Genomic DNA, 20,997 nt, shown 5'->3' with positions numbered 1-20,997 from the left:
TACCAGAGTAAATAGCTCTCTCCAAGGACTGAGCGCCTGGGTATGTGAGATGAAAGAGTGTTAAAAACCTAGAGCTGCATTAACTTCAGGATGAAGTGATTAGTCAGCAGGCTGACAGCTGGGCCAGGAGACTGGTGCCAGATTCCAGTGTGCGCTTGCAATGGCTGCCAAGTGTTTGCTTGTCACACCAGATAAATGGAACATCAGCAGTGTTTTATTTGACCTGCTCACAAGAAAAATAAAGCAACTCTGACTTTCTTGGTTGTGTTTGCCGTTGACCTTGCATCAGCTGAGTTTGAGCAGCTAGACTGCCCGCTCTGTGCAAGTTAACTCTTTATCGGATCGGCCTGGAAAAGTAAATTTCTTTCCACAGGAAGTGGATTTCAAATAGGAAAAGAAACATCTTAATAGTGGTGAACTGGACATTTCTTCCAAGGGGTGTGTGTGTGTGTGTGTGTGTGTGTGTGTGTGTGTGTGCAAGACTGAAGGCCTTGCAAATTTAACAGCCCAGCCCACAGCATATTCCTCAAATAAGTCAAACTGTGTTCAGTGTTGTAAGGTTGTGTACACACTATGCATATAAAGCACATTTGAACCACATGACTCCCCTCCCAATGAGTCCTGGGAACTATAGTTTGCTGAGCATGCTAGCAACTGTAGCTCTGTGGGGAGTCAACTACAGTTCTCAGGATTTTTTGAAGGAAAGCATGCTTTAAATGCACTTACGCTGACACATTATGTTGACACATTTGTTGTTCTCATCCTAGGTTCAGTATGACAACTGGCAAACAGCAATATAATAGTGCTTTTTGAAAAACACCACAATCAGTAGTTTCTTGGGGCAAAAACTGCATCATGCTCACCTCAGGAAGATTTGAAATAATCATAGATTCCTAGCCAGTAGTGGTCAGCAGGGCAGAATGGGCTGGGGTGGTATTACTTACTTGGCTTAGCCAATGTGGAGCTTGCTGTTGGTAACTGAAAGGGGGGAAGAGCAAGGTAGTGGGGAACGTGGCTATGGTGCATGTGCAGCAGTGGAGTTAATCTGACACTCCTGCCACTGCAGACACATCGCACTGACCTTTCTGCTGCCTTGCCTGTTAAGTTGTGGGTGAACATATCAGACGACACAGCGATTCTTCAAACAGCTCTTGTTTATTCACAGGCCAGAACAGAACTGAACTGAAGGGTTCAGCCAGCCTGCTTATATAGAGCTCCACTAGAACGCAACAGTAACCATTTTCTGTAACTATCCAATCACTGAACATCACTTTCAATCCCTTATTTGCATATGTGGACCTGAGTGAAAACTATCTACAGTATCCCCCTGCTGGCCCAGGGTGAGAACTTCAGTACATAACATTGTCCCTCACCGTCTTGGGTTATCGGCAGTGATGTTAGCATTGGAAAGGCAGGTAAAGCAGCACCACTCTGCTCTCCAGTCACTACTGTCACCAGCCACTACCTGCCCCTTCCTCACTAGCCTAGCCAGATGCAAATGAGAATATAGCTCATGTACCTTTAGGAGTTGTATAGAAAAGAGAATTTTGACAGACAAAATTTGCCATACTAGGGCTGGGGGCGGGGGGAAACGCGACTTGTTGAAGTTCTCTCTTCTTCACAAATGTTTAAGATTAAGGAGCTCTTAGTCCTGTTTTGCATTACTCCACACACCTCTTGTTACTACGGTATAGCCTTTGAAAGAAGGCAATATGATTTTCAGACACGCTTGAGACTCAGCACCTTTTAAAAAGCAAGGAAGCAAGCAAGCAAGCAAACAAACAAACACTGCATCCATCACATTTCCCATTTGTGACTAATGAACTGGCACACGAAAACCAGGACACATTTGATATGGGGGACAAATGAAGCCCTAGGTAGGGGCTGTGTGTGGGTGATTAACTTGTAAGAACCTGACATAACTACCCGTATCAATCCTGGCAACATGGGCTCTAGGGAGGTTCCTTGTGAGGGAAATCTAGGGCCCATATGTTAAGTAATACTAGCACTAGAGAAACTCTGGATAAACTTCCAATCCATTTGAAATTATTTGCAGTCTCTTGAAGTCTCTTCCAATATTGGTCTTATATGAATAAGCACTGTTTATTTTTCGGCCATCTGCAAACTTAATTACAGTGTGATGTTCAGAATAAGCCATGTGTGATACTTCATTTGCATCTTGCATAGCTAGTAATACGGGGGGGGGGGCATGCAGGGAAAGCATGCTAATAAACCATGGTGTTTGCTGATGAAGTTCTGAAAAGATCGCTTTGACAATTCACATGTTCTAATATAGTTTGATGTTGTGACAGCATTGGTTCGAAGCTACTTAAAATATAAATGTGCCAATTTCTTTTAAAAGAAAACCTGGACAAAAATAACAAAGTAAAAGATGTCATATCCAATAATTATCTTCTAATTACTCAGAAGCCGCTGAAGACAGCATGCCTAAGGCTACTTCTCACTTTCCGCTTTAAAGACACAGGTGCATTCCCATAAATTATATCTGCATCTCCAGATGTAATGTGAGAGCTACAATTGCTATTTTGGGAAGATCATTATATGCGTACTGCATAAAGACTCAGGGCACACACTCAGGATAATTTAATGGAGCTAGGCTAACCACCAACACATTTTAACTTCCCTCTGTACTCTCAAGTGTGAATTTATCCCCATCCTTCAATGTATTTTTATGTGGGAATGGTTTTACACGTACACACAAACACACATAGACAGTGCTTTTTTCGGGGGGGGCGCAGGGGGACGTGTATGTAACCCGAGGTACCACTCTATGTGTGTGTGTGTGTGTGTGTGTGTGTATACAGTGGTACCTCAGGTTACATACGCTTCAGGTTACATACGCTTCAGGTTACAGACTCCGCTAACCCAGAAATATTACCTCGGGTTAAGAACTTTGCTTCAGGATGAGAACAGAAATTGTGTTCCGGCAGCGCGGCGGCAGCAGGAGGTCCCATTAGCTAAAGTGGTGCTTCAGGTTAAGAACAGTGTCAGGTTAAGTATGGACCTCCGGAACAAATTAAGTACTTAACCTGAGGTACCACTGTACATTTGAAAACTGAGGTACCACTGTATTTAGAATGGAGGGGAGGCCAAATTTTGGCGTCACAGAGGGTGCAGCTGAATTTTGAGACCCAAAGATCCGCCACCTTCACTTCTACATTGAACCAAAAATTTACCCCCCTGAAATCAGGTATGAAATTTCATAACAAACTAATGACCCCGTGCAGCCTTTCTTAGCGGTGCTGCTCATGAATTAGAACCTAAGCCTTCCAACTGCAGATAATTAAAGATGAGCCATTCTCACACAGGAACATGCATTACTTACTCCTGCTTAGTCTAATTCTCCCTCTGTTAGGAACAATTACCAAGAGGTGATAGCAAAGGAGCAATTTGAGAAGCCATAAGAGGCCCACAAATGCAAAAATTAAAGCTGACTAATTATCCATAATAATTAAAATAATTCTGAACTATGGTGGGCATTCCTCTAATTGCAATTGCATCATAAAAGTCACTACACAACCCATCCTATTAATTGTTGTGAATTATTAATACAATGAAATATCATTACTATAAAAGGGGGACTTTAAATGGCATATTTATTGAACCGGTAAATCCATGATTTAGAGATGAGCAGAATTTCAACTGGCATTTGTTAATGCTGGATGTTGCCATGCCATTGATCACTGGCAGCTATAAAAGTCCCCCCCCCCCTTTTTTTAAAGCTCTCTTTGGCCTTGTCAAATGAGGCACAGGAAGCAGAGCAGGAATTCTCATCACTAGCAGGTAAGAGAAGGTTTCACATTATTGAAATATATTGTTTCCTTAGCATGAAACCTCCAAGGGCATAAATCACAACGTGTCAGTTCATAACACAGAAAGTTCTGGATAGGACTGCTACGTTTTCCTAAGGAGATTTACTTCTTTTTCCTCCTAAGAGTCATAGCATTTTGTTGCTAGACTTGCCAATTCTAGAAAGAAAGAAAGAAAGAAAGAAAGAAAGAAAGAGAGAGAGAATCTGGTATTTCGGCAAGGCCTGCACATTCCCATGTTCAGGAATGATATGCTCATAGCTGTCAACTTACAGATTTGAAAATAAGGGACCAGCAGCCTCGAAAATAAGGGATCAGCAGCTAAAATAAGGGATCAGCAATTACTTTGATAAATTCATATTTTGTTGCGTGCAAATGGCTTTAGATACCTGTTAGGTCCATAAATTACCATATAGCATATATTCAACACAAAAAACAGCAACAGTGTGTTGTTGACAAAGCACAGCTGGACATAGAAAGGGCCCCATTACCTTCAGTAGCTTATTTAAGGGACATCATCAGTAAGGGACAGCAGCGGGACATGGTGCTGGGATAAGGGACTGTCCCGCCAAATAAGGGACGCTTGACAGCTATGGATATGCTGCAACTTGTTAGCTTTGTCATGCAGATGAGCCAGGAGGAAATGAGGCTTGCCACAGTGGTGTCTGACAGCCGATTAGGAACCATTGGGGTAGTGTCAGAAAAAGAAATAGGCGAGTGCCCGCTTGGATGGCCCACAAATCAGTTGGGCTGCTTGGATGTTGAAGCAGGTGAGTTAGAAAGCCAAGTTCAACAGATCTGCAGCCCAATTTATCTAAACAGAGCAAACTTTTTTTGAGTGCATTAGTAAACACTGCATATAAAAAAAGTGCTTATTAGGAGAAATTCTCCTAATAATTGCTGCCAAACGTGGGGAACTAAGATTGGAAAAATAAGAAACGGGGCATTGAAATTCACAGACACTTCCACCCCTTATTTAATGAAGTAGAAGGAGTTGGGGTTGATAGTATGGCTGGATACTATGGCTTTCAACGTGCATTAAATTTTATGGCTTAGATGGCTTTCTGATTAGCTATATGAATTACAGTGGTACCTTGGGTTACATACGCTTCAGGTTACAGATGCTTCAGGTTACAGACACTTCAGGTTACAGACTCCGCTAACCCAGAAATAGTACCTCGGGTTAAGAACTTTGCTTCAGGATGAGAACAGAAATCGTGCTCTGGAGGTGCGGCGGCAGCTGGAGGCCCCATTAGCTAAAGTGGTGCTTCAGGTTAAGAACGGTTTCAGGTTAAGAACGGACCTCCGGAACAAATTAAGTACTTAACCCGAGGTACCACTGTATATGCATGATGACTGGTTACAAGTAGGGATGCTTGAGAAATTTGGCTCCTGTGAATACCAATGTGAACTGACTTGATCCAAGCCTTCCAAACTAAAGTACGGATTAGAATGTAATTATTCCTCGGATTTGTGGTATAGTTCTTGGCTCAAAAAACATACCAGAATCCATGACAAAATACGTATTTTAGGACAAAATACATTTAGGCATATGCATATTGAGCTAAAATGTGCATATAAATATAAATTAAAATGCACCTAAATACAATTTTTTTTGTAGGGAGTTTTTGTTTGTTTTTTAAACAGATTAATGTGAACACAAGATAGAAGTGAACACATACAAAACTGATAATGGCCAGAAATAGATTGATCTGCCTATTCCTCATTACAAGTAAAGGTCTCTTCAATCTATAGGTGATGGTGGCACATTTTTACTTTGAATATGAAGCTGCCTCTGAAAATCTGTAATAATACCGTAATCTGAAATGATTCGCAAGGCTAATTGCCTACTCTTATCTAGACTACACAGACACTGCACTGCAAACTGAGCAGTATAGCTATTTTAGAATCTGGATATACATTAACCACCCGGTGGAGAATATTTTGCAGATCAAGAAACAGAATAAATTTTCAGCTCTGTAGAGGAAAACCAGATAATGCTATGGCTGGCTCAAGCAAGTAGTAAGATATATACCAAGGCATGATTCAAGGAAAACTGAGCACTACAGTCGTATCTTGGAAGTCGAACAGAATCCGTTCCAGAAGTCCGTTCGACTTCCAAAACATTTGAAAACCAAACTGTGGCTTCTGATTGGCTGCAGGAAGCTCCTGCAGCCAATCAGAAGCTGCGGAAGCCCCATCGGATGTCCGGCTTCCAAAAATAGTTCACAAACCTGAACAGTCACTTCCAGGTTTGCGACATTCGGGAGCCAAAACGTTTGGGAACTAAGCTGTTCGGAAACCAAGGTGCGACTGTATTAAGTTCCATTGATTTAGTCTGCAATGCTAATGAGACTTACTTTATACATGCATAGGATTGCACCATTAAACCTGTTCTCAGAGGCAGATTTAGGGCAGCGTGACTGGTTTTGCCACACTGGGCGCTGAGCCTAGGGGGCATTGCAACTATGACATAGTGAATTGAGCAGAACAGAAGGTGAGAGGTGGGGTGCCGAATTTTGGCTTCCCACAGGGTGTCACTGCAATTTGAATGACCAAAGTCTGCCCTTGATGTGCTTAATGAAATAAATGAAAATAAATAGTGCTCATCTTTGGCTACATTGTGCTCCGTATTCACAGAGCCACTTATAAAGATATGTGTGGGGAAGAATAGGTCAGAGTGCGCTAGCCATGCAGGGCACATTAACCTTTCAATAGTAGGCCGACTTGTTCCAGAGAGCTAAACAGCATGAAATAGGCTAGTTTATTTGTTTAAAGCTGGACTTTTTGTGTCTATAAGACCTAAGAGTTCGTAGGGTTTCAAGGTTGCATGAGAAGCATTCTGCGGAACAGATTACGAGTGCATTATGTTGGAGAGAAAATCAGGGTAGGAGTGGAGGAGGAGGAGGTGGTGGTGGAAGAAGAGGAAAGCACTTACCTTAAGAAAATCTGAAAAACAGCCAAAGGAGCAAAACATTTGGAAATGAAGGAAAGTGGAAAAGGAAGCCTTGGAAATAAGATTCACCATGGGGATTGTAAAAGGCAGCACCATTAAGGCAGCTGTAATAAACATCACAGTTCCTCCTACTCCCCCTATTGTGCGTTTAAAAGAGTAGGCAGCAGAATAAATAAAGGGCAGGATTACATGGAAATTCAAGAAATAACCCTTTATGCAGCTATATAGAAGAGCCATCCCACTTCTTGAGGGGGAACTAATTCTTCCTCCCCCAACTGCATATCACCCCCTGTCCTGGCAAAAGGAAATATTTGTTAATGACAACCAGGAAGTGTCTGATTCAATTTGCATCTCTTGATGACGTTCCTGATAACAATCCTCCAGGATTGTTTACAATAAATATTTTGACAGACTATCTGTTCATTTATTTTAAAAAAATTAAGGCTTATTGTACCAGTCAACAAGGAGGAAGTATAATTTATGAATCCCACGTTGGTGCACATATGTTTGCATGAATAGGAAAATTAAATACTTCCACAGAGATGAAAAGCATTCTGGTGTAGGAAACAAAGTAATTCGCGCAGTAAAACCCAACCTCTTCAAAGTTCAATTGTTTCTTTCCACAAAAGCATGAAAAATGAAAACCATGCTGAATAATGCATGGGTAATGTTTAAATAACACCAGAAATACAACTACAAAACATCCTATCTGATGTGAGTAATTTTGCATTGCCACATTTAAAACAAACGGGTTAGCTGTAACTTTCAGGAAAACAATTGTGATCTAGTAAAGACTATTGACGGACCCGCACTTAAACCACCATATATAGATGTCCCTAAAAGGACTTCCCAATGGAACAGGGGAAATGCTTCTCAACAAGACAAATCCCAATATCTGAAGGCTCTAGAGCCTATAGAGATTTTTCCTTCATATAAAATAATATAGAAATTGGTATAGCTGCGTTGAAGAGGCAGAATAAGTTATTGGGGGGGGGGGCACATTGCAACAATGCTCCAGCACCTGACTTCCTATTGTTTTCTGGGCACAATTCAATAAGATAAACATTTATTGCATGCCGCTGCAGGACATTTCAAAATAATACTTTTAAAATGTCTACCGACACAAACATGAGCAAATACTTTCTTCTGAAGTTAGAACAAAGTGGATGGGTTGTGAACTGGTGGTGGTGGGTATTATTACCCCATTAACATGGATGGATCACTCCCTGTGAAGTTTGGATGTGCTGCATCTAATTTCTCCTGAAAGGGTGTAGTCCCATTAAGATGGATTGCCTTTCTACATGGGACAGCCCTAATGCAGAGCACTGCTGACTGGTTACACGGGGCAGCAAGTTGGGATTGTATAGTACTGCCTAATTCAAAGGTGTTGGAACTGATGTACAAGGTCCTATATGGCCTGGGACACAAGTACTTGAAGGAACACCTCCCCTGATATCATCTGGCCCTTGATTTAAGATTTGCAAGGAGGTGCCCTGCTTGTGGTGCCATCAATGGGTGAACCCATAGAGGGGCAATATAAGGCAGAGACTTTATGGTGGTGGCTCTCCAGCCATGGAACTCCTTTCTGAATCTGGTTGTCTCTCACACTGCTGATGCTCAGGCATAAACTTAAAATGAACTTATTTTGCCAGGCTTTTGTTCACAGCACTGGCGTTTTAAAGGCTGTTCCTGTTTTGATGATAATCTCAATTACTGCTTTATGATATTTGTATCGTGTTTTAAGACCGTTGCTATCAGCTCTGGGATTCAGTTGGAGGAAGGGTGGGGTCTAAGAGCAGTAAATAAATGATGACTTGCTGCAATGGCAGGACTAGCTCTGTCCCCAATTGAAACCTAGATTAATATCCGATTGTAGTTAAGGATGTTCAAGGATTCAGTCAGTCCACATTTTGAAGCAAACCAGCCTCATTCACACTTCCCAGACAGACGGGAATTGTTATCCCCCAGGTTTCACAATTTCTTGGCTCAAAAACGATGTGCAAAATATTAAAATTCATGTAACCTGTGTACTTTGGGACAAAATGTACACAATTTTGTAATACAGTTGTTGGCTCAAAAGAAGTATCAAAATGTGCATGACATCTGTATTTTTGGGTAAAATGCAAGTTTTAAAAATAATATGAAGATTTGTGTTTATGTTTTTTTAAAACGTGCAGACTAATGACAAAAAATATGGGACAGACTTTCAAATAATTATACACAAAACAGACACCAACTGAAAATATAGTTATCCATCTCAAAGTACAGCCCCTCTCAGTGCTATTTTTCTAGAAAAAGAGGTGCCGGAATTCACCATGAACACCTCCTTCGTTGTCTTATAATGGTAATGGCGCCCACCTGAGTTCTGAAGAGTTCTGGCTTTAAAAAAACCCTGGTTCCTTTATACTGAAAGGAATCTGCTTCTTGCAGCCTTAAAGGCACTTCCTTATTTTATTTTATTTTATTTTATTTTAAAAATCATATTAGTTACCCCATCACAAGCAAATTTGGATGCCTCATTCACGAAGTTCTAATTTTAGTGGTGCCATTCCAAAAAGATGCAGGGCTACAAATCTGTAGGACCCACTTTCCACATGTTAATTTTAACACTGGAATAGTTTCAAATTTTCTCAGTTCTGAAGTGAAATGGAGCTTATCCAGGGACTTAGATCCAGCTGACATGATGCTGGAGACGTGAATGTGTGAGGAACTAATGCAATCACTTGATGAAGAACTCTATCAAAGGCTGTCAGAATTCACATGACATTGGCAACATCAGAGACATCAGCATATGACGCCACTTTCTGCAGGACACAAGCTGGTTCAGATCTGAAAGGCAACAGCATGCGATGCACAATTTGTAATACATCCCTCCTCTTCCATCTTTGTTCTTTGTTCCTTGTGGTGATAGTTCCTCCAATCTAATGGAAGAGCTGCCCTCATCAACAGATGGAGTTACAGCTACTTGGAGCCATTACAAAAGTTGAAAATAATTTGTGTCTTATTGCTTTCTCACCGCCCAAAGGCAATGCAATATTCAAGTGTCAAAAACAAACAATAAAACAGAAATATTTTTCTTCATTAACAAACCAGATGGTTTCCCCTGCACATGAGTCAGGCATTCACAGCAACTGTTTGACAATGCGTTTATAGCTTGTTTCCAATACTTGCTGCGCTAGGTTAAAGCTTTACACTTAAGGTACCAACAACAACCACTACAGAACATGTTACTGCTCTGACCTAACATGAATGCACATTAGCTTAAATGTATAGTATCAGGGTATTAATTTTTATATCGTTTTGTTATTTATAGAGTATGAGTAACTTCAACAAATTTCAAAGGGTCAAAGGCATACAGTGGTTTCTAAGATGATCTTTCTAATATTGTTCTATATACAATTTATTTCATCAAATAATAATTTAGGGCTTCTAGATTCTACACACCAAATGTTTGGTTTTCTTGTAAATATTTTTGAGGTCTACTCATTTATAATTCATACACATTTTTTTAAAAAATCATACTTATCGAATGGCATTAAAGTGAGAAAGTCTATTGAGTTCTGAGTGATCACAAATGGTATTTAAGGACTCGCTGAAAGAATTATTTTCTGATCAGTTGCTGCGAAGCATTCCTGTGAAGACTCTACTGACTCTGTCTTTCAAAAACGATGAAAGCAGTCAAAAGGTATGATTAACTTCTTAGTCCCTGCAATTTCCTATTGCTCTATTTGCCCTAGATTTTGGAATTGACTTCCTGCCTCACTGCAAAATGCACAGTTCCTCAGCTTGATAAATTGCACAAATTCATTTTTGATCACAGTTATCTTCTATTTACTACATAGCCAGTGAGGTTAATCATATGCTGAGGCAATTCATATTCCACACACATCTACCCTCTTCCTCCCCATGGTACTTTGCATATTTTACACACCAGGAGATGCTATGTCTGTCGTCTCACTAAAATACTGAGAGGTCATTCCTGGGTGCCAACAGCCTCCTCTGGTTCACATATATGAGTTCTGGACTGCCTACCTGGGTTTCCCTGAACCAAGGGAAATAAACAGGCAAAAGATGAGAGAGCATAATAATTAAATCTTCATATGACAGCAAACTTGTAAGAGCCCACAGTAGTAAACAATTCAAAGTACTGGTGTTCTGAGCTCCTGTTGAATCTTTAGAAATGCAAGCCTTCTTCATACATGACACATGCAAAGGGGGTCCACACAATTGAAGGGGCAGCAGGGCTTTGCTGCTAGCCCCACCACTGACAAAACACAGCTTCCCCCAGCCCCACCATCCACACAAGGAACTATTTAGGGAGAAAGCCAACACATGCAGATTGTACAGGGTTCCAGGCCCTGGGGATCTAGCTATGCAGGCTTTCCATGCTATGCCTAATGTGTGGATGAGGAGATGCCAGAAGCTGAAGGGGCAAAAGGGCTTAGTGAGCTGGGACAGTCTGTGGCAGAGAGAAATCGAGAAGCTGAAGCTGCTGAGTGGGAGGAGGGAGGTCAAGAGGCTAGTGAAGAATAACAGGTGTCTCCTCCCCTGTTGCTGCAAGATCCTCTCCCCCTTGTCTCCCAGAACCAGGAAAGGCATGAAAAGGGCAGAGGAGAGATTGGCTGCATGCAGGCGCAGTCTCCAATTGCTTGGGGAAAGCCCTGGAGAGGAGGAGACATAGACATACGAGGTAGGGACCTTTAGTCTTGGCAACTTCATGGAGCAGTAGTGGGGAAACTTTTCAACCCAGGGGCCTCGTTTCCTTCTGGGCACTGACCCACTATTGGGTGTGACCAGAGGCAAACATGGGTGGTGGAACCAATGTAAATGTTTCCTGGTTTCTATGTTCACACAACCATCCATCCAGCAAGCGGCATAATCTGAATCTAAGGACGCATTCCAGGAGGAGCTACTCAAAGAGATGCAAAATAAGGGTGATTGAGGCGTGTGGCTTGGGAGGAGAGGATGTGGCTAAGGACAGGGCATGGCCTGGAGAAAGTCTCAAGGCTCAGGCAGAGATACCAAGAGGGCTGCCTTTAGCCTCCAGATCTGAGGTCCCTCAACTCTGCTTTAGAGTGTGTTAAGAACAGGCAGCCCACTTCCTCCTAGATTAATTGGGCTACTCCCATGAAAAACCTCTTATCTGGATTGTGTTTACTGATGGCACCGTACTACAGATCCTTCTGGTGTCCCCACCCAGCAGCAGATGTTTGGTTTTTCTAGATGGTGGTGAATGAAGAACTTTTAGATAATTTTGTGCTTCTGATTCTATTGGAGAATATACAGAACCGGAGAGCAAATGGAACTTGCCTTCCATACATTCAGGTCTGAGGTATGATGGTGTCTTTTCTTCCTGTTCTACATCACATATATTTATCACAAATGTTTGTGTTCCTTTGTCTCCCAGCACCATTTTCCTTTTGCAAGATTGGCTAACACAGCTTGAAGCATTCAATCTTTTGATAAGTTTGCAAAGACAAGTTATTTTTCCTGCTGTTTCAACACTCTCTCTCTCTCTTTCACACACACACACACACTTTAAACAGAACAGGGCTTGTCAGTGGAGGTGGGATAGTTTTGATGGTCTCAGCCTCAGACCATAAAGAAATGTTATTCACCCATGCACAACGTATAATTCATCCTAAGTGGCAGGTTCTGCTCTGGAGAAGCAGTTGACTGAGCTGCCTTACAAAGTCAATTACTGCTTATTCTCAGGGAGGCGGGGGAGTCTGGGCCAGAAGGGCTGAGATGCCTGCCAAGAAGGCATGGAAGAATTTGCTTTGTGTCAGCCTGCATGACACAGTATCTCATTTGTGGGTAAATATAAATCTAGTAGGCTGTTTTTGTTTTGTTTTTAAAAAGAGGTGCTGTAAAATGTACCTTCCAAAAACAACATTCCTTCTTCCCTAAAACTTACATAAAATCAAGACTGTGTTAAAAGGCAGCCTTTGCACTTCTAAGCAATCTATTTTCATTAAAAGTTCTTTAAGGTAAAGTTACACTGCGTGGCTTATAACCTCATTCCTATATACCTTCCTTTCTCAGGAAAATGACAGAACATTTCATATATTTCAGTAGATGTTTTGCACAAGTAAAGTCTGAGTAATTAGTTAACGTAAGTATTATTGCCTATGCAAGTGTGAAGAACTGCCAATAAATTAAAGAGAGAGAGAGAGAAGAAAAACCTCAGACCAATGTAAATAATAGACATTGTTTTATAAGGGCATCAAATCTAGAAAAAATCCCCCAGGAAAAGGGAAAGGGGGGAAAAAGGAAAAGGGAAAAGGAGAACATCTTGAAATAAATGGTGTACTTATCGCTGAGAAATGAGCCTAGATACGTCTTAAAAAATGTTAAAGCTCAGAATTTACTGCATCATTCATGCAGTTTCATATCTCTCATTTCATGCCACAACAAGGGATTCTGCATACTCCATATGAAATACAGTAAGACTATGATTTCCCCCCCCAGCAGCAATAAACTCCACGCATGCATGACAAATCCAAGCATGCAAAAATGTTTAGCATCCCAGTTCAGAGATACTTTGGGGACAAAATCCGATTATGAGTTATATGCCACAATAAATAGGGCTCAGCGTTTCATAAAGCAATTTATAGTTCATAAAAATGACAAAATGTACCTGTCGGATAGAACCCGGAGAGCAGATCTCTGTGCTGCCTGCTGGAAGGAAGGGCAGAGATGTTTATTTTATATTCTGACTTTTAAAACAGGAGCTCAATCAACACTTCAAAAAAAAAAAAACACACGTCACACACATTCCTATCACGTGTCCAAATTTTAAAGTATTAACAAGTAGCAGTAATATGGATATTTCTGATCTACAAGATGTAATAACACTTTGTTAAGTACGCTATAAAGCCCCCAAAATGGTTAAAGCACAGATCTTTCCATCCATACGATTCTATTCAAATGACTTTAAAAAAACCAAAAACCTTGCAGGAAATAATTCCATCCTTTCCCACCATCTCATTTACCATTAGTCCCCTTCCATTCTTCTGCAAAACAGACAGCACATATTTGGGTCTCTGGAATCATCTGTTGTTAGTTACAGAATTGTACGTTTAGCAAACTATGCAAGAACTTCTGCAGGCTTTCTAAGACATCGTTGTGATACACTGTTGGCAAGTTCTGACTGTGCTGCAAAAGCAGATGAATGTTCCATTGATGATTTACCTCTCAGTCATTGCCTGTTGAAGGTGGTGGTGGTGAAATCCAGATCTTGCTAGTACGTTAAATTGTGGAGGAAAAAAATCACAGCCTTACGAATTTAACAGGACGCTCCGTTTTTATCAGCAAACTAGCTTCCAATTCCGTTATTGTCCATTTGCTGACATAAGTCTCATGGAAAGTACTGACATGGATGGCTTCGTTTTCAGTGACTAACTGAATATACCTAATATTACGATCGTCTTGGCTACAATCTTGGCCTTGGCTTTAATCTCATACATTCTGGATTTCTGCCAACACTCTTTGGAATAAAGAGTTCGTACAAACAACAGTACCATTAAATCAATGGTTATTACTTTACACCCAAAGTTGTGTAACATCTTTATAAATAGAGTAGCCCCTTGCTATATTTATGTACAGTAAGCTTGTGTGCATTCAGTTTTACATGCTTGGCAATTTAGTTTTTTATTTGTGGGTGGGGGGAATGGCAAGGGGGCGGGCATCCAGGAAAAAAAGACTTTGGCAATCCCACCTGCCATTGCACCCAAAGTGTTTTGACTATACACGTTTTTTGTTTTAGGTGCGATCCATGGAATGTAGCCCCCACATAACTTGTGTGCTTACTGGACTATATTTTATTACATTCAAGAAGCACGAGGTGGCACATATGGTTATCCCCCTCCCATTTTATCCTGACCAAGCTGAGTTTTAAGGCTGAGAAGAAGTTTGAATATGGGTCTCTCTGGTGCAAGACTTTGTTGATGGTCTACTTAGGTACAATTTCATTCACAGCACGAAACGATGGTTCTGCATATTGTTAATTCATAATTGTACCTTGCATGTCCCACTATCTCCATGTGAGAGGACTTTAGCAAGTCAGAAACCTTATTTTTGTAGAGAGAAATCCTGGTTACAATCGAAAGTAATGGTTCTTTGTTTTTCAGTGGGACTTATTCATCTTTCCTGCTTGCCGTGAGTGACATGCTGCATGACCCACCCTGCAATTATTTCATTAATTCTAACACTTTATTCCATGATTTTTCAAACTGGTGCCACTGTTGGGACATAACAGGGTCTTCTCAGTGGTGGTTCCCAGTTTGTGGAATGCCCTTCCTGGGGAGGTACATCTGCCTCTTTCATCAGCATCAGCATCAACAACAAGCTGATATTGGTAGGTCTTTTCAGAACCATTTAACTAAGAGACCTGAAATGGGTCCAAATAGAACAGGTTTCCCAAATTTGATAAGCAGACCTGCCACATCTCCTCTTCTTCTTTGTATTTATTTGCTCATAAGTAACAATTAACTCTATGACCCTAGTAAAGATGCCTCCCCCCCCCCGAGATCTGATAGTGAAATTAAGAAATTATGTACTCTCAGAATGTCTGTTTGAATCTCTACAAGCTTGTGTCAGCTACAAGTTTTTTGTTCTTGTTCAAATTCCATTATCCTGGAGTAATCTTTGAAATTAACTGGAAGATTATCACATACGTATGTATGATGATAACCAACAGGTGATATAACTATATGTTGAAAGGTGTAAAAATAGCGTGCCCTTAACTCTACCTTGTGTGCTCCTTTTAAAAAACCAGAGCTCACGCAAGGAAGAAAGCAGATGAATCTCTCACATGGGCAAGATGCCAGAAGTGAAGAACCTGGAAAAACTGCTTCAGACTATGTCATGATCATGGAAAGCTCAGATGACATACCATTCAGGAAGGTAGGTAGACAATAATATATTACCTCTCCAAAACAAGAGCAGAACAGCCACAGATAACTCCTGACTCCGCCCAAATACAACAAAGTCCAGTGTCACTGAGTAAGACTATTTTAAGGACCCCGTGCACACAGCCTATGGCAGCGCAACTAATTTGACAGAAAATTATCAAAGACAATTATCTAATAATAATAATAATAATAATAATATCTTTATTGTCATTGCCCCCTCTCGGGGACAACGAAATAAAAATTAGGCTGCATAGAAAAGTAATCTCCTGCCAACTCATTTTCTTCCATGTTGCTATACTAATTCTTTTTAACTTGCACAGGTTTTTGGTACAAAGATGCAACACTGAAAAACATACACTCCAGAACTCAAGTCGACTCGAGTTTTTCACTTTGGTAATGTGTGTACTATGAGTTCCTATCATTTGTAATATGTACTTGCTGCATGCATTGAAAATACATTTTAAACCGAAAAACAGAAGTGTAAGAAAACATCCCTGCAGAAAGTGTGTTGTGGTGCACAACTCTTCCCCCTTCGTTGCCTGAGCTGCTCTGTCGGCTGTGGGGCTCAGATGTGACAAGTGAGTCACCTAATCCCTGAAAATTATGCTCAGTGTAGATTCATTTTTAAGTTACAAGCTGATTGCTTATTAAAGTATAACTGATGCACTTCCCTCCTCTGTGCCAGGTAATTAGCAGCTTTTGAAAATATTTTGGCCCCTCTAAATGTTACACAAACATCTGTTTTACCATAATCACCCTTGTCAGACAATATTAGTTTATTTGTCAACTTCTTGCTGTGTGTTGATGTTTTATTTATTTAAACGGTGCTAATGCCACTTCTAGAAATTTCATATTGACTATTTCTGTTTTGACAATTTGTTGGTGGACAACTATTTTTTTTAAAAAAATCAAAGACCTACAGCAAACATTTTTCAGCCTGAAAGCCACATTCCCTCATGAACATCCTTCCAGGACCTGAATACTTCTGGTGGTTGTGATGAGACACACACCACTCTCCATCCTCCATCCACTTCAACGATACACTCCAGACAGATAAAACCACTAGAGGGGTCCACAGAGAAGGCTTAATGAGGAGTGTGGCTTGCAGAGAAAAAATGGTCTGCTCAGTGTTCTTCAGGGACAGATAGAGGTACCAGGTGGGCTGCATTTGACCCCCAATCTTTAGGTTCCCCAATATCTGCAGGAAAGGTATGTGAAAACAAGCTGGGAAATATATTTTTTCTACAGGCTACAAAATACCATGGTGGCGTTTCTATTAAAAAACAGGAGGATGGGGATGCTCTCCTGTCTCTCTGGAGACAGAGTCAGACTGGGTTTGTGGAAGGGCCATAGCTCAGTGGTAGAGCACCAGGTTTGCATGGAGAAGGTTCCAGCATTTCCAGGTAGGGCTGGAACCCCAGAAAGCTGCCGCTAGTCAGCATACAGACACTACTGAGCTGGATGTATAAGGTCACTTCCCAAGTTCCAATTTGCTAAGTATTGGTTGCTGCTGTAGCTACCACAGCACAATCTATATCTCCTTCGTGGCTTTTAAAAACAAAGGGCAACACTGCGTTGTCCAAAAACCAGAACGGCAATGGCACCCTTGCACACATGACAGTGGTACCTTGGGTTACATACGCTTCAGGTTACAGACTCCGCTAACCCAGAAATAGTACCTTGGGTTAAGAACTTTGCTTCAGGATGAGAACAGAAATCGTGCTCTGGTGGCGCGGCGGCCCCATTAGGTAAAGTGGTGCTTCAGGTTAAGAACAGTTTCAGGTTAAGAACAGACCTCCGGAACGAATTAAGTACTTAACCCAAGGTACCACTGTATATTCTAGCAAGCGGGAGCTGCAACAACATGGTGTACTCCTGTTTGACTGTTTCATTTAGTCTGCCATTTGCTCCTTCATTATATTCCATCCCATTTCCCTTTGCACCTGATTTTCTGTTTCCGCCACCCGCAGAGTCAGTCAGCACAGCATTCCAGGGCCACTAAGCACATTAAGTCCCCATTGGTTTATCATTCTGGCTTAGTTCCTATCCACCCGCCCCCGGGCTTTTTGCACTCTTGCAAACCTTGGGGTCTTCTCCTGTCTCCCCTGTTGTGGGCAGGTGATGCTTTTTTAGCTACATAAGCAACAATGCTCACAGATGAGAACCAGAAATTCAGGGAACACCGTGTGTGTGTGTGTGTGTGTGTGTGTGTTGCAAATAAGGAATGTTGAGCCCAGGTATTTGACCTAAAACTGTTCCCCTGAAGCTGTGTTTATAGCTCCTTATCTTTATTTGAAATCAATACAGTTATTTCAGGAAACTTGCTACTGTACACAAAGAAGGGTTGAGATTCTGCTCAAGTGGATTTTAACAATACTGCTGTGATAGAAGCAAGGGGGGGACCAGTGATGGTCCGGAATACAGAGCAAAGTATTTCAGGTGAATTGCTCAGCTTCGATACCTCAGTTGCCATAAATTGTAAGATACAGGATTTTGTCCATCTCTTCCCCCAGCCCTCCATTAGTGGATATAGATTCATTCAGCACTAGGTCGATTGATTTCCCCTCAGCCTATTAATCACTCTGGAAAAGTTCCAGCTGTACTTCAAGTCCATGAGACAACACAAGTATTCTAACAGCAGTAATAATTTTGTGGTTCTCATTCTCTTCAGATTGCATCTTCTATCTCCAGCTTTTATTGCAACAAGTCAGAGGTTGGGGAAATAATCAGCAAATATTTAGGTTTCAGCGTCGGTAAAACAAACTACCCCCAAACTGCCATGAGTTGCAATCTGTTGGTGAAAGGAAATCAAAGGGGAAACTGAATGCCTCCATTGTAATTGGGAGTGAAAAGTGAGCAACTCCAATGTAATTAGAGTACAGCAATGCACGAAACAAGATGAAAGGAAGCTGAGGAAGAGATGACCTGTGCCTTACAATGCTCAGAGAAATTTGAAAAATGCTAATACTGAGGCCAGATACTATATGCTGCATTAAGCTTTGAATCTGCAGGCATTTAAACCTATGTTACAATTTAACAACTTTACTAACTCCTTTTTAACAATAAAGAAGAACTATATGATGGGAGAGGTGTCCACCAGTTATTGATGTAGAGGAGAAAATGGACTGGACCCTAATTATAGGCTGGGATAATTCATAGTCGGGAAGAACAATCAATGCAGCTTATTTCTTGTACTTGCTGGGTAGTAAACAGGCTACAGTACTGCTGTAACTTGGCCACAACTATGGTAATGGACACAATGAGCATCTCTCCAGTACGTTCTATATTACAGAATCTGGCTTATGATATAAATGATTGACACACAATAAAAGCAAGGGCAGAATGAAACAGCCTCTGCTTAGTCAGCGAGTGTGGAAGACAAGTGTTTCAAAAGCTAGGCATTAAAAAAAAGGGGGGGGAGAGAGAGTAAGTTTAAGAAAAGATGGCCCTGAATGGAAAAATGACAAATGGGAGGAGAAGGTGTCATTGGTGTTTGAAGTGTATGTATGATCAACTTAGTTCATTATAAAAATGATGGTATTCCTTTTTATTATTGCATATATTTTATTCTTCAATAATATATGTTGTTGTTGATGATGATGTTTGTTGTGGTGGTGGTGGTGGTGTGTCTCGAGAGACAATGGAGTGCACCTCGGGGGGATGTGAAGTCAAACCACTAGGGAATCACAGGGCCTGCTGTGGCTGCAGACACCAGTAATTTGTAACTGCTGCCTCCTGCATTGTTTTTGCTGTGTTAGCAGCACCAAAGGGACCTCCCCGGGGCACAAGCCTGGGCAGAGTGTATGGAAGTCCTGGGCTGCCAAGACAACAAGGCCCCTTGCTCAGCCTCACTGATGTGGTCCAAAGGAAAGTGAAACAATACATTTGGCACCAGCTTGGCTGCAGGAGTTGCCAGAAAGAGGTGTACAAGACGCCATCCAACCACCTTAGGGACTGCACACCATATTTATATAGGGTTTTGCAAGGCAGTGGATAGCAAGAGGGGAAAAAATAGGTAGATGATAGACAAACAGATAGACAGACAGACAGACATAGGTAAAGGGACCCCAGACCATTAGGTCCAGTTGTGACCGACTCTGGGGTTGCAGCGCTCATCTCGCTTTATTGGCTGAGGGAGCCGGCGTTTGTCCGCAGATAGCTTCCAGATGATGTGGCCAGCATGACCAAGCTGCTTCTGGCAAACCAGAGCAGTGCACAGAAATGCCGTTTACCTTGCCGCCGGAGCGGTACCTATTTATCTACTTGCACTTTGATGTGCTTTCAAACTGCTAGGTTGGCAGGAGCAGGGACCGAGCAACGGGAGCTCACCCCGTCACGGGGATTCGAACCGCCGACCTTCTAATCGGCAAGTCCTAGGCTCTGTGGTTTAACCCACAGCGCCACCGTGTCCTCAGGTGGTACCTGCTCATGGAGAGGAGGACATGCTGAAAGGAGGTGGTTCAGTGCAGACTATAGAATCATCAGGGAAGCAGGTCACCTTATGTTCTGCATAACCATTTCTGTGCTTCCACCTTGCCTCTGGCTGTCACCTACCAAACAGTGTAATTGCACAAGCAATGCTAAATTCACTGAGTTCACAGAGATGAACGAGCTTGTGCAACAGCAGCCCTTCCTGGCGAACCCTCTCTGCTCCTGCCCTCATTCCCTTCCCTTTCTAACGCCATCCAACTGCTTACTTTGCATAATTTATGACAAGCATAGAACTTTCAGTGCATCGCTGTGGAATATACACTTGACCTTATCTCTATTAAGCACGTTCAAATCAAGTCTCTTTGTGTTGTACACACAGTACTACAGAGCTGGTCTCTGCACCATTTCTTTCAGGCACAGACATACAGCAATACATAGAAGGCGGCTTTTTAAAAATAATGAGCATCTGCTGTAAAGGGCAGTGGCTGCTGAAATCATTAAACGTAATCATTAAACCATCTTCTATTAAAATCTTGTTAGCCAATTTTAGATGCATTACTACTAAGACACTATTAATGAAAACTGTCATAGCTAATCTGGGCTTGGAATGCTGAGATTTAAAATATTTTAGCTTGGGAGTTATATCAGCGTGCCCTTAGGGACGGCTAAGGTTTAGGTGGCAGAGTAACTTTAACGTCCCCTGAAAGGTTTCGACTATATTTTATTAAAACAAGTTAATGGTATTGCTTATGTTAAACATGCCATTTGATGATACACAAGTTTAAAAACTTTTAAGTAGCAGTCATGTGTGTGCATGAACAGGATTGGAAGAGGGGCTGACATATGGGGAAGTAGGGGTTAACTG

At 41.5% G+C, this 20,997-nt stretch overlaps 2 protein-coding genes across 9 annotated transcripts in view; one reads left to right on the top strand and one right to left on the bottom strand.

Moving 5' to 3' along the window:
* The window catches only part of AFF3 (ALF transcription elongation factor 3), a 233,086-nt gene that overhangs the window by 35,774 nt on the left and 176,315 nt on the right, over positions 1-20,997 (bottom strand). For 7 of the 8 annotated variants that reach the window (XM_083501640.1, XM_083501638.1, XM_083501639.1 and 4 more), the window contains one exon: positions 13,427-13,467. In XM_083501640.1, the coding sequence (XP_083357766.1) occupies positions 13,427-13,467 (41 nt within the window). The remainder of the gene's footprint in view (positions 1-13,426; positions 13,468-20,997) is intronic. The other variant, XM_083501637.1, reaches the window with a different exon arrangement.
* On the top strand, positions 10,416-16,191 carry LOC310706259 (uncharacterized protein). Its single transcript, XM_083501774.1, has 4 exons — positions 10,416-10,471; positions 14,919-15,145; positions 15,566-15,693; positions 16,022-16,191. The coding sequence occupies exons 1-4, from the start codon at positions 10,455-10,457 to the stop codon at positions 16,046-16,048; spliced, it is 399 nt and encodes a 132-aa protein (XP_083357900.1). The 5' UTR covers positions 10,416-10,454; the 3' UTR covers positions 16,049-16,191.

The sequence above is a fragment of the Podarcis liolepis genome, assembly GCF_965112155.1.
Source record: "Podarcis liolepis genome assembly, chromosome: 4".
Lineage (NCBI taxonomy): Eukaryota > Metazoa > Chordata > Lepidosauria > Squamata > Lacertidae > Podarcis > Podarcis liolepis.
The sequence above is the reverse complement of the archived record's forward strand: the minus strand, read 5'-3'. Positions and strand labels throughout refer to the sequence as shown.